The sequence below is a fragment of the Melozone crissalis genome, unplaced genomic scaffold (assembly GCF_028551555.1).
Source record: "Melozone crissalis strain CALT ecotype California unplaced genomic scaffold, PUWL_Pcris_2 ptg000002l_1, whole genome shotgun sequence".
NCBI lineage: Eukaryota > Metazoa > Chordata > Aves > Passeriformes > Passerellidae > Melozone > Melozone crissalis.
Window position 1 is genome coordinate 20,783,221 of NW_026535780.1, and position 14,280 is coordinate 20,797,500.

General features: G+C 39.7%; 1 protein-coding gene across 1 annotated transcript in view; it reads right to left on the minus strand.

The window, feature by feature from the left end:
- Positions 1–4,780: 4,780 nt before the first annotated feature.
- The window catches only part of CFAP418 (cilia and flagella associated protein 418), a 9,772-nt gene continuing 272 nt past the window's right edge, over positions 4,781–14,280 (minus strand). The window contains exons 2-6 of the mRNA XM_054269864.1: positions 12,514–12,613; positions 10,072–10,142; positions 9,512–9,577; positions 8,616–8,711; positions 4,781–6,722 (exon numbers count right to left, since the gene is read on the minus strand). Coding sequence (XP_054125839.1) covers positions 6,563–6,722; positions 8,616–8,711; positions 9,512–9,577; positions 10,072–10,142; positions 12,514–12,613 — 493 coding nt within the window. The 3' untranslated portion in view covers positions 4,781–6,562. The remainder of the gene's footprint in view (positions 6,723–8,615; positions 8,712–9,511; positions 9,578–10,071; positions 10,143–12,513; positions 12,614–14,280) is intronic.

Here is a 14,280-nt window from a genome sequence, read left to right on the forward strand (position 1 = left end):
AACAGCTTTTATCTCTGAAGAGGTGGGACCAGAGTTGTGACAGCACTGCTATAAAATCTGTAATCTAGAAATTAAACCAGATATTGCAGTGCATGTTCAGATTCAGGAAAGGCTCACATTCCTTTATGGATAGTAAGACTCTTACTATGGAAGTTTTTATTTTTAAAGACACACATCCTCCTACTTCAGCATGCAGATTAATCTCTTCCTTCAAGTGCAAGTAAGCCAGACTGAGTGAGACTGTAGTACACAAAGCATTTTTTTGGACAAGTGGCCCCCAGATATAATCCCTTCCTAAACCCATCTGCACGTGTAAGATTGTACTCTGATTACCCTGATGAGAATGGTCTTCCCAGGAAGGGCCAGGCAGCTATCACAGGCTGCTGGAGCAATTTATACACTTTTTCTTATCAGCATCCTGAGCAGCCCGCTCTGCCTAGATAAGGAGTTTGATGCTAAATTCAGCCTTCCTGTCTCTGGTAACTGCTTCCCCCTTCCTGTGAATGCTGTTTACATCAGGGCAGTCAGGACACGGAATTCCAAGCACACTCAGACTGCTGACTATCCCAAAGCTCCTAGCTGGAAGGTGTGTGCTCACTATTTAAAGGCAATATGGCTTGCCTTTAAACAGAGATTGAAAAATTCTATGAATACATCATAAATATCCCAATCACCATTCAAGAGTGAACAGTTTTTCCCCTTTGCAGACAATCACATTTTCTAAGCAGAGGAATTTACGGTACTAAGGAGCTAGAATATTATGTGCTGGTTTGACTGCTGTGAAAATGCCTTTCCTCCTTTCTGCCTCCCAGTTCTTTAGCAAAATGTTCTGAAGCTGCAAGGGTTTCAGTTTCACTAAACTCTCTTAAAAAACTTCAATATCTTCTGCTTATATTTGAATAACGGCTTTTAACCACTGTCTAAGAGGGTTTTACAAACCCTGAATATCTTAGCTCTTATATCTAAATATAATATCTATGTTAGCTATTATCTCTAAAGCCTAACAACAGGAAACAGGTTTTAAAAAGCGACAGGAAACCCTTAAAAAGGGAATTGGTGGGGGGGTGGATTCACCCCCATCTTCGGGGCCAGCCTGTGGAATTGCAATCATAAAAGATTCCTAGAAAGGACACCTCCCATGTGAAGTTTTGTCCTTGCTTTTGACAAATGGACATTTGATCTTCTCCCTGCAGCATGGTAGTTTTATTTCTTTCACTTACGTGTGTCTTTAGTTTAGAAGCAAACAAAAACCAATGGCTTATTTCTTATCTGAAAAAAAATGTTTTATCAAAATATATATGAAACCTCTCACAGTGTGCTACTCAGCCTTGCTTGTTCCTTTCTGCTCTATTAAATTTTTAATTCAATTTTTTCTCCTATTAGAAGAAATCCAGTAAGTAAAGAATGAAGTGACACAGAGGTCACTCACCTATGGTGTAACTAGGCTAAATTTAGATCATACTCCCTATTTTAAGAATAAAATAATTAAACTTTAGTTTCACGGTTTAGGTATGTTTGTGCTTCTAGTTAAAAGCACCTTGTCACTTCTTCACTTCTGCAGAAACAGACATAACTGTTTCTTCACTGGTTATTTGAAATAATGTTTATTTCCATGCACTTTAAGTCTGCTTTGTACACTTACTGTACTGGACTTCCAAAGAACCAGAAGAGAGTTCAGAGTGAGACTTCACTAACCTCAGCAGTGGTTCATGGATGATGGACTGCAGGATGCAGGTCTTTGGATGATTCTCATGCTGTATCTCAGACTGCTCTGCAGCATTTCTGGTTTACATTGCTTTCCTACATAGACAGGAACAACTTTTTTTTTGCATTTAAATTTTGAACTTTTAGTATTTCCTTTTAAAGAGCTGTCACCTTGGGTGATGTGCTACATAAATTTTATATTGAATATTAGAAGATCCTAACATATGCAAACTCTACTTGCCAAAATTATTTAACATTTTCAGGGAAAATTAATTTGAGCAGGGTGAAAAAATAATGAGGGAGTTCAGGTTTTCTACTGATGTTATTAGAAGATAAACATATGCAAATATACCTATGTATAGACATAGAGAGTTTTTAATGCTTCTTTACATGCCAGTTAAAAATTTAATCTACTTCAGTATTGGTCAAGGACCACTTGAAGACCATTTGGATGAATTCACACAAAAATCAATTGGAATTCCTACAGATCTGGCTATCCCACTTACAATGACACAAGTAGGAGACAAATGCAAGCCTTGGTCTGTTGAATGTAAACCCCTATTACAGAAAAAAATAGGAGTATAAACAAGTGAAGCAGAAGCCTGAACTGTAACTCTCAGCGGTGCTGCTCTGCCCTCTGCAGACTGGACTGAATAATCACATATCAACCCTAATCACATACTTCTAACTCAACAGAAAAAGAAGTTATCAAAGTGAATGAAACACACATGAACATCACTGTGATGCTGCAGGTCCTAAATAAGTCAGGAGTACTCCTGAGGCAGTGACTGAGTATCCTCACTGTGTCCACACTGCCAATTAAGTTGGGGAAATAATTATTGACTGAATAGCACCCATGCCTGGAATCCAAATTCAGAATGAGGTACAGGAAGTATTTATGTTTGTTACTCCAATGTAAGCCACATGGCATTTCTGGATGGTGGAGAAACAAGTTCCAACTTCCACATGCAGAGCAGCTCCTCCCTGGTACCAAGAAGGGTTTCCTACAGCAAGACCTGGGGCATGTGGACCACAGCCAATGCATGACTGATACACCAGGCTACCAGCACCCCACTCTGCAAGTTGTTTAGCTATCTGACACTCTGCCTCCACCTTCTATCATCCAAGAAATGTGGCAAATGCATTCACCTTTATGACCTCTCTATAATTTCATGTGCTCTCCTTGTGTTAGCTAGTAAAGAATGTTAAAGTTTCTTTAATTCTCCTCTATTTGCTGCATCCCCACTGATGTGAGAAAACACAGCACAGTACTTATTGCTTCTTATGAGCTGGACAATGCTTTTGAACTAAGGCCATGTCATAAGACTTCTGACAAAAACCATCATTTTTATAAGGCTTCTCTTGGATAGGAACAGTACACAAGAACTCATACAACACACAATTCAGATTACTTCCAACTTCTCTGCTGACAAATCAATCAAATCAAATCAATCAAATCAAATTTTCAAATGCTGACATTTGAAAAACTTCTTCAAAGCACACAAGCCAAACTCTAGATATCAGATGTAGCACTCACAAATGAGCAGCACCTGATGTTCCTTTACTCCACCTGCCTGCAGTTATCAGGTGTCACACTACAGACAGAATGTCAGGTCTTCTGAAAAAAGAGCCTGGCAGGAAGAAAAATTTGTGTACACAGCTCCCAACATAGCACTTCTTGTATTGTGTGACTTCCACATGTGCTGGTTACATGACCCACAGACTCACATGTCAGGAAACAAGAGAAGTGGCACTCTTTCAGCAAGTGGCAGCATTTGCAGAATATCTTCAGTACAAAACTAAAATAGGTGTTTGCACAAAAAAAATATCTTTATTTGATATAATACAGTGCAGAGCTTGCAATATGTAATGTTATTGTGCTTCTGTAAGTGAACTTTAACGGCAGGTGAATTCTGAATAATGACTCTTCTGAGCTATATTCACCCTCCACAGTTTGCAGGTAAAACAAGTGAAAGGTAAGTCACAGCAGCATATTAAAATTTGATGGAATCTCATTTTGTCATCCTTCATTGCTTGTGTTTTTTTGAGGGATCTGTTGCAGACTAATGAGACAGGCTAGAAAATTTCCAAGCACATCAGTAAGCAAAATTAAAGTCTTAAATTTTCATCTTGCCCATTTCACAAATGGAAATGGTATTATTATTCCAAAGCAAAAAACTGGAGGAAAACAGTGGTCATGTTTATACTAAGCAACACTGTTCTCCAGTACTTCCATTTGACAACAGCTGAATTGCATTCTTAAACAGAATTCTTTACATATTCTTAAATAGAATTCTCTACATAATCCCTGCTATCTCAGATAACTGACACAGAAATATCACTTAGGGTTTGGGTTACATCTTGAGGACCTTGTACAATCTGACAATACCTTCATCAAACGTACATTCAAGCTCTAGTTTTACCTTTCTTTACATTCTTTTCATCTGAGGTGGTTTGGAGGGATTTGTAACATGTAAACGAAGAAAGCAAAGCAAACGAAAGCAAATCTTAATACTGCTCCTCCTTCCAATAAAATAATTGTACCTAATGATGCAGCAATTATTCTCAAATCTACAAATATGATAAATTCTGAAAACCTGAACCAGAAGTACTATTCTGTACCTGTTTACAACTTCCCTTGGACAAAAAGCTGTCACATCCCACCACTCTGACCAAGGCCAGAAACAAGTTAATTACACTTGAATAAACCTGATTATTTCAGGGGAGTGTTCAGGGTATAGGAGACATGCTCCCTTTCCTAGTCACATAAGACTTGGTCTCATGAACTGAGATGGGAATTAGGATTTCCCTCATTTCTGGCTCACAGGTTGCAAGGCCTTGTTGCTTGTTTCTACACTGTGGCACAAGTTCCAGTACAATTCTAGTCAAGACACCCTGTGGAACTACTTGGTCATGAGTTTCAAACAGCCTTGGAACAGAAAAGCCAAGGCAACTCAGCACTTTTTGAAATGCATTCTTCAAGAAGAATGGAAAGCAGGTTTCTTCTTCCCCAGAGCTTGCTACCTACCTCTGGGCTCTTCTCTTATTCTTAGCACTGATGTTCTCCAGGCACGAAAGTTGCCTGGGCCCACCTGAAAAACACCCTGGAATACTCACAGTGTACACCCCAGGGTTGTATCTTCACAAAGGACAGAAAGACAAGCAGAGCTCTTTTAGGAGCTGAGACTGAGCAGTAGTCAACTGGTCTCTGGTCCTGAAACTGCAGTTTTGGACTCTAGCAGTTGAAACTTCAGCCCAAAATACCAAATTCACTGAAAACAACACATGACCCTAAATATGTCTACACCATCAAGCCAAGTAGTACCTCTCCAAAGCCAAGTCACCCCTGACTCTCCAGCAAGGCTGCATGGGCCCTGGAAGGAGCAGTCTGGAGCACTGAGGAAGCACTGCCAGACTTCCCAGGCACACTGCTGGGCTCTGCAGGCTCTGAAACAAGCACCCATGGAAGGACAAGGTGAGCAGGGTGCAGAGTGCATGATGCCTCCAATCACTACTGAGATCTGCTCCTCCAAAGGGTGACAGACACAGGAATCACCTCTGTAAGACCATACAATTGTTTTGGAAAGGCTCAGAAACAGAACAAATATACAGATTAGAACCATGAGCACAACTTCAGAGAAAGGGAAATGGCTCTGTAAAGCCAGAATTGCCCAAAGTAAGTATTTCTGAATTTATCTGTACAGATACACATACTATGCAGCAAAAACACAGACAGACTTCCCATATTGAGACACTTTTCAATGTAGTAAATGACAGGACTGGTTACTCCTTCCTCCCTCTCCCCCTGCAGAAACCTCAAATCTATCTTCTGTGTTATTTATACATAATGAAAAGCAAAAGCTCATGAATGATTGTAAGCAAGACAACTCACCAAACAATGCTACTGAGGGGAGTGTGTTGAAACAGGACAGTTGCACTATCTAAAGACAAAATTTTTTCAAGAGAAGCTGAAGTGAAAGGTAAGTGAAACTGAAAAAAATCTAAACTTGAACAGGAGTGGGGATGTATATTTTCTCACTCTTAAAAGCTTGAGCCTTTTTCCATTGAAAATACTGATAAAAGAGTAACATAGACTTCAGAATCTCTTTAAAACTGAATATTTTAAAATTGCACATTTAATAATTGCACAACAATTTTTTCATTTCTTGTGCAGTGGGGGCTGAAGAGAAGTTCAAGAAATTCACTGTGGTAGAAGTCCTTAGTCAGCACAAGGTGCTCTGAAGAAAGCAGTTGACACTGGAAGAAAATATTCAGCGCCTGCATTTTTGGCTACTGGTGGGTAAAAGTAAGTAAAGTTTTGGGGTGTGCTGAAACCTTTAAGATGAGAGCTGATCCCATAGTAATTTTTTAAGAGACAAACAACCACTTGCTCATTAACAACTATGAGCAAAGCAGAAGAGCAGGATTCACTTCTGTGCAGAAGTTTATGTGCTTGTGTGTCATGGTTGTTTCCCAGACCATCATTTTGAGTCCAGGATTCTGCAGACATGGGAAATAAGGCTCTCTGCTAGATGTGAGGAAGAGTCTCAAGATGCTTTGCCCATGCCCAGGTCTGTTATTTCCCCTTCTTTTCTTTAACACTACTGAGTATGAACTTTAACCTCATTTAGCTTCCAGAAAGCCTCCAAGTTGGTTATTTCTCCTAACAATTCAACTCCCCACACTGCTTGTAAGACAGTTAAATTTTAAAAGAAGTTTTCAGGTTGAAATCTGGGTGTTACAATCTATTTCTAGTTTTAAGTATTCAATTTTCCATCTGATCTCAGAGAACTGCATAGGAAACAAATTGATTTTAAGAGCCACTTCCACACAAGTAGGTATCCTACACAAGAAGACTTCATTCTCCATGTTTACCACAAACCCAGCGAAGCTGCTGCTCTGTTTGAAGGTCAGTTAATTCATCAATGGATCTCCAGCTGCACTGACAAGCATATGCACGTGCTCCTTTCTTCTTTATCATCTTTGCTCTTAGTTTACTGAGCTCAGGCATGTTATTCCTGCCAAAGAAGTGAATTCATCTTAGGACCATGCTGGGCTGTTTTGTTTTTTTTTTAAAGAAAAAATATTCATGAGGCCATTTCAAATCAGAAGACATCTTGACAATTCTGAGTACTGCTGTCATGGATTAATTTAGGGATATGTTTGAATTCTGTTTTGAACACTCCTTTCCTGAGCTGTGTAGTTTCTGTGTTCTCAGATAAACTACAGACTGATGTTTTTGTAAACAATGTTATCTGTTGGGTTTAGATATTTCCAGTCAGCCTCCAGAGAAAGAACTGTGAAGCAAACCAAGCAGAGCTAATTCTTGTGTTAAAAAAATTACCCAAAAATGTATTTATCTTATCAAACTTACTGTAAAAATTGCTATGCATAATGGGTAAAATGATGGAGTTAAATTTTTCATCAGGAACTACTACTCAAGGTGATTGCTAAAGTGACTGAAATGAAATGGCCGTAAAAGGGTAGAATGTACATCAAACCACAAATAATTCCTGTGCAGCCATTAACCATAACAAATGAAAAATCAGCATGTTATGACAAGAACAAGTTTTTTCAAAAAAACCAAGTGAAAGTGTAGCATTTTAGCTATCTCTGCTCTTATGGCCTCCTCCTGGCCACTGGACACTGAATTGCTCAAAAACAACATTAACAAGCCCAATTAAATAACAAAAACTCAAAACAAGTATCAAGGGAAGAATTTTTAGAAAAAGAGATCAGACACCTATCGATGGAAGGAAATGTTTAACCTCAAAGTTTGCTTTCTAAAATTCAGGTTTGTCAAAATTAACAGTTAAATCTCTTGCTACAGATTACAGATTTTAATCAATGTTACAGGTATCTGATACTACTGACGTTCATGTGATTTTCTTCTTTTGTTTCATTTATTAATTTCAAGATCTGAGAAGCAAAATAATCTTGATAAAAAAATCCCACTTTTGTTTAAACCTTTTCCACTACCAAACTAATCTTAGGAAGACTAGTGCAGCATGGTATTTTAAAAACTGCTTTAAATAATGGGAAAAATGATATTCAATAAGAAATACAAATTTTGAGACCAGACGAAAAATAATGGAATAACCAAAGATGAAACACAGGCAAAATAATGGAAAAGGAGCTGGTATCTCCATTAATGTTCTTCTCTGACTGTCACATCACTCTCAAGCACATAACTCTGAACACATCCACCTCTTCCATCAGTTACCAGGCTCACACAGAGGCTTACTAAGAGGAATCCAAATCTGTTATCTATTAGGAACATGCCTACTACACTATCTTTCACCAAGTCTTGGCATAAGCTTCAGAGAAACAGAAAATAAGAACTCCTTACTTTAAAGTCTTCAAAAACTATTTAAAGAATTAAAAATATCACAATACAAGCAGAAAACAAAAATCCACCTCTCAATTTAACCAAAATTTGCTTCAATAAAGAAATCTGTTAAGAAATACAGCTATTTGATTTTCACTGAACGTGACAGCACACCTGATAGTGGAAAAAAGAACATCTGCCTTGAAACCATCACAGTCTGTAAGAGTGCAGTGAGGTGCAAAGCACATGCTGAACAGCCTGTATTCATGTTGCTGACATTGTAGACACCCTGCACTGGTTGGCAGAGTCCAACCCATCACATGGATTACCTGCTTATTTCAGCAATAAGCTGGGCTTTTCATCCATGAAACTTGAATTCTTTTTAAAAGCAGAGGGAGTGTCATAGGAGAAGAGATAGAAATGGATGGAAACAGATTTTGGGAGATGTTGCTTCCCCCTCCCCACAGACTGTCCCACCTGATCCCAAACAGGCAGCATGCAGTGCTAAGGGCTTTTCATCTTTCCTGCTCTTACTGAGCCTAAAAGCATGGCAGCACAGCACCAACACCCACCCCAGACACACCTGAAAAAAAGATAATCACAGGACTGATCCCAGACGTAGTCATTGAAAAGCGACACGCGGAAGTCACAAGCAGTGCAGCGCAGCCGATCACACGCTCTGCACAAAGAAGAACAATCAGAGAAGCTGACTGATACAACATACATCCACCATCAATGGGTCAAAGTACAGCACTCAGAAACACTAGAAGTAATGTCACCTAATCTTAAAGCCTTTACATCTCTGGCATGTTCAGAATTATGGTATGTGATTTAATTATATGTTCATGTATTATTTTTACAGGTTCCTATCCTCACTGGACACATAAAACAAACTGATATTCATTTGATATATTCTCTTTAGTCTTCCTCACTGATACAACACCTGGACAGCATACAAATATGTGCTGAATGCACAATTATTTACTACAAAAAATGCCACATGGAAATGCAGTAATGTTCTAAAGGATGTTGTGGATAAATCATCAAAGTATCTCTTCTGCTGAATTCAGCTGCAATTGCAAAGTGCTCTGACCATTTTCAGTTCAGGTTCTGGGAAATTTCAACCAGCCCAAACACTGATTTAAGTCAAGTACTTGGCATCACACACAAAGATAAAGAGAGGCAGGGAAAATAACACAGCAGCAATTTCCTTCACTACTTGTTACTGATTCTTGGTTTCATGTCTCATTTGCAAGCATTTTTCACCACTTCAAACAAGCAAAAAGCCAGGTGGTCAACAACAGAGGACTGGAAGGGACCAGCTGATTTCAAGTGCAGTTACAGGCAGCCACTTCCTTAGATGACTGTAAGGCTGTCCTGCCCAGTTCAAATGCAGCATTTTGTACCACTACAGAAACACAGCTGTGAATAAAAATAATGATAAAGCAAGTAGCACATATTTTTTTTCAGGTTTCCTACCTTTTTGAAATATTTGTTCCTATCCCAGATGGTGAAAGGCTTCCACCCAGGTACACTGGACAGCATCTATATGGATTAATTAAAAAAAATTGAACAGGTTGGAAAAAGCAGTACAATATTTCTCCTAGTTTAACAGCATGGTATTTATAAAAAAAATATAAACAAAGCATCCAAATGCTTGTAAACTACAGAATTTTACAATTTCCATGATCAAATTATTCAAAGAAAAACTCTACAAAAAACACTCTCTATGCTGAATATACAAAGATCTACATTGCTGCATTTGATAAATGTATATGTCCATAAGGCAAAAGAAGATGTTGTTCAATAGCTGAAATAATTAATAAATTTATAATAAATTATTTGGACCACATAAAAACACATTAACATAATTCTTTGAAATTACCTGCTTATTTTTGTTTTTTCTTTAAAAAGACTGTCTCTCCTCTCAATGTCTTTCTTAAGAAATGCCAACACAGATTAAACAGCAGCAGTATTGTCAGCCTGATAAGAAGTTATAATCAAGCAATGTCCAACAAGCCAGAACATTTTTCACCTACCTTTTCCCATGTGCCTGTACAACAACACTATTTCTTTCAGGTGTGAGACTTGCAGAATTAGACTTCAATTTCTGTTTAAAAACAACCAAAGAATAAAATGCAGCATTACAGCAAAGTCACAATATTCTGTTTTACTTAATAAGCAGGAGGCAGAAAATCTCAGTCACAGAAGAAGGAGACTAAGACTTTGGGAATTTTCTTGTTCAAGTTTGTCAGGCTCTGAAGTAACAGGTAAATAAGGAACAAGGTTTCTTTTCCCACACTGAATTTCCAGCTCTGGGTGAAGGAATTCCCCACCACATGATCACTAAGACTTTAAAATCAAGACTTAGTATTTCATGCCCTCCTTTAACTAATTTTGCTTTTAAAACCAGTTATAATTTGGAACCCTCTTCCTAGATGTTTTTTAGCTTTTGTTTCATTAAAACCCATCAAGAACTTAGATATTCAAAAAAATAGAGTTTTTGAAAGGTTTCTTATTTGCTGCACACAGAAGAGTTTATTTGAATTCTAGAATATGAGAACTCTAGTTCCTGAATGGGAAGTTCTAGGGATATAAAATGATAAAATGATACAAATTTACTGGCATAATTCTCTCTCCTTCATATGTATAGAAGTATTTTTTGTTGGTTCAGATTTAGTCACTTTGTAAAAAATCAAAGACAAACAAAACAAAATCAATGTCACCCATGAACATAAGGGAATCTGCAGGAGGTTATGAAGTGTAAGTAACACCATTTTCTACTGCTGATACCCAAATGAATATCAATTTTCAATGCCTTCTATCACTGTAACTGTCTTGAGAATGTAAACTTGCAGCTTCATCTCCATCTCCTGCTGGGAAGTGAGAGGATATTTGTAGAGAATACAAAACGGGGAGCAGCGGTTGGTGCATCAGATGACTGAGCTGCCATTAAGAGGGACCTCACATGACTTCCAGAAATGGGATGAGAAGAATCTCCAAGTTCAGCTAAGGTGAAATGCAGACTCTACCCCAGGGGAGGAATAATCCTTATGCACAGAACACCATGTGGGCTGGCCAGGCAGAAAGCATCTTTGCAGAGAGGGCTGTGGGAAGTTCCGTCAATATCAAGCTGACCATGAGCCAGCAATGCGCCCTTGCAGCACAGAGGGCCAACAGTGTCTTGGGATACATCAGGAGGGGTGCTGCCAGCATGTCCAGGCAGGTGATCCTTCCTCTCTACTCAGCACTGATGAGACAGAATCAAGAATCATTTCAGCTGGAAGGGACCTTCCCCTGCTGAAAACAGGATCAGTTTCAGCAGCTTGCCAAGGACTGTGTGCAGCTGCATTTTGAACACCTTCACAGACTGAGACTCCACAACCTCTCTGTGAAGATTGTCCCTGTGTTTAACCACCCCCACAGTAAGAAAAGTGTTTTCTTGTGTACTGATGGTATTTTGTGTGTTCCAGTGTATGCCCATTGCCTCTTGTCCTGTCACTGGGCACTTTGGAGGAGAGTCTGGCCTGTCCTTTACTACACCCACAGCTCTTTACACGCATTGATAGGATCTCCCTGGAACCTTCTCTTCCCCAGACTGAACAGCCCCAGCTCTCTCAGCTGCTCGTCATATGACAGGCATTTCAGTCCTGTAACCATCTCCATGGCCTTTGCTGGAGGCTCTCCAGTAGCTCCATCTCTCTCTTGTATTTGAAGACCAGGACAGGTCACATTCCTCTAGACTGGACCTCACAGACATGTCTGGAGCACTATGCCCCATACAAAAGAGGCATGGACATAATGGAGTGGGCCCAGGAAAGGACCATGAAGGTTATTAAGGATTTAGACCATCTGACAACCAGGTAGCAGCTAAGAGAGTTGGAATTGTTTAGCCTGGAGGAAACAATGGTCAGGAGAACCTTATGAAGGTATGCCAGGGAGAAATAAAGAAGACGTAGTCAGAGTCCTCTCAGTGGGATCACTGACAGGAGAGGCAATGGGTGCAAACTGAAGTACAAGAATTTCCACTCAAACATACAAAAAATCTTTATGACTTATGAGGGTGGTCAAACACTGGAACAGGCTACTTAGAGAGGCTGCAGTCTACATCCTCAGGGATAACTGAAAGCCATTTGGACACAGTCCTGGGCAACTGGCTCTAGGCAGTCCTGCTGAAGCAGGTGGTTGGACCAGATGATCTCCAGAGGTCCCTCTCCCAACTGTGACCATTCTGTGATTCTGAGCATTGACACTGTGCTCTATTCTGAACTAGCATGTCTTTTAATTTCCCCTTATTGCCTAGGTAAGTACATCTCTCCTGCTCCTCACAGGATTACTGCATTTTCCTTTCTGTTTTATTTTCCAAGTTTATTCTACAGCTTGTTTTCATTCATGTTTTGCTTTAAAAGTTTTAGCTTATGGTGCTTTTACTTCCCTTGTTGAACCTGACTTGTTCTGAATTTCTGCAAACCCCTACTCACCGGAGGTGTTTTGGTAAAGCTGCTGTCATTACAGATTTCATCAATAATGTCATCCAGATCTTCTTTGCTGCTGCCAGCACTCATTAACACTTTAGCTGATCTGAAAAATAAATAAATCAGCCTTTATTTTTGTAGCAAGATTATAGCAATTGTAAGAACTGTGAGTTAAAAAATACAAACAGTTACAGCCTTTTCCCCCTAATATATTTTTGTAGTATCTCAGGTAAGCCATCCAAATAATGACTAAACAGATGTAAAGTGCAGGATAACACCTTTCAGTGACTGTTGAATTGTCCCATCATAGGTCTTATTTTTGCTTGCTTCTTTTATTTCCAACCACACCCAACTGTGAATAAAACCAGGACAGTATAACCCCTGCTACACTTACGGGGCAATTAACTGGACAACCCTGATTTTTCACATTTAGCTTCAGCAACAGGAATATGATAAGGTCAGAGGAAGGTCACTACTCAAGCTACACAGCTGCAGGGGTCCTGAAGAGAATTCCTGCAGAACTGGATGCATTTAGAAAGATCACCTGCACTTTGCTTTTGCTCAAGTAACACTCAAGTCTGCTGTTTGTTAGCTCTTTGTCAAAGAAAGAGGCCTGTAGTACTGCTGCATTAACCAATCAAGAACAAATCTACTCCTGAGAAAGAAGAAAACTGTGTAATTGTTTTTCCAAGAGTGTAATTAGATTGACTAAAGTTAAGTGCTCATCTAGCCATTATGCAAACAATGTGGAAGTCCAGTAATGCGGTCAAAGGTGCTGGTCTTGCATTAGTCATTGGATTCTTCAAGATCCTTTCCTGAGACTCTGAAATGTGTGTTGGGTAAGTGCTCAGCAGCCCATCTGAGGAGACATCTGGCCAAGCCTCTCTGGTCCACAGACCTTCCAGAGGGAGTCTGAGATGCCTGTGAGGGCTGGGATGTAAACTTGATGGTCAGGATGGAAACCCAAGGGCAGGCAAAGATGCCTGTCAGGGCCAGGATGGAAACTTGATGTCTGGGATGGAAGCCTGAGGGCAGGCTGGGATGTCAGACACCGAATGCTTGGCAGTACTGTAAGCAAGGACCAAACTTGCAAAACCACCATTTTGAAAGTTGTGGAATTTGAGGCAGATACCTCAAAGCGTAGCATGTAAGTGCTTACTGTAGTGGATATGGTTAATAAAGTATGAACAGAAAAATTATGAACAGAAAAAACCGACCAGAGAGAAGAGCATGAAGCTGTGTCAGGGGAGGTTTATGCTGGATATCAGGAAAAGGTTCTTCACCCAGAAGGTGTTTGGGCAGCAGAACAGGTTCCCCAGGAAAGTGGTCACAGCACCAGCCTGACAGAGCCCAGGAAGCCTTTGGACAATGCTCTCAGGCACATGGTGTGACTCTTGGGGTGTCCTGTGCAGGGCCAGGAGCTGGACGTCCATGATCCTGGTGTGTCCCTTCCATCGCAGAATATTCTGTAATTTCAGTGAAATGACTGAAGTATCAAGAGAATAAAAACTTGGATAATGCTATAGCTAAAGTTCTTCCTGCTCTAAATCGTGAGATTTATGGATATTTGAGGTCAGTTGTATATAGAAAGGTTATATTATAAGGTCAGTAACAGAGCCAAGTAATCCCCAACCCAGAAGGCAAACCAGCGCAGCTTTTAACGCCATTTTTAATCCAAGGTTGCGGTACACGCAGGAGACAAAGCCTGCCTGAAATAACTAAACTCGCTGGCACACGATCTGGGTCTTTCACAACACGGGCTGCAGGTGACAC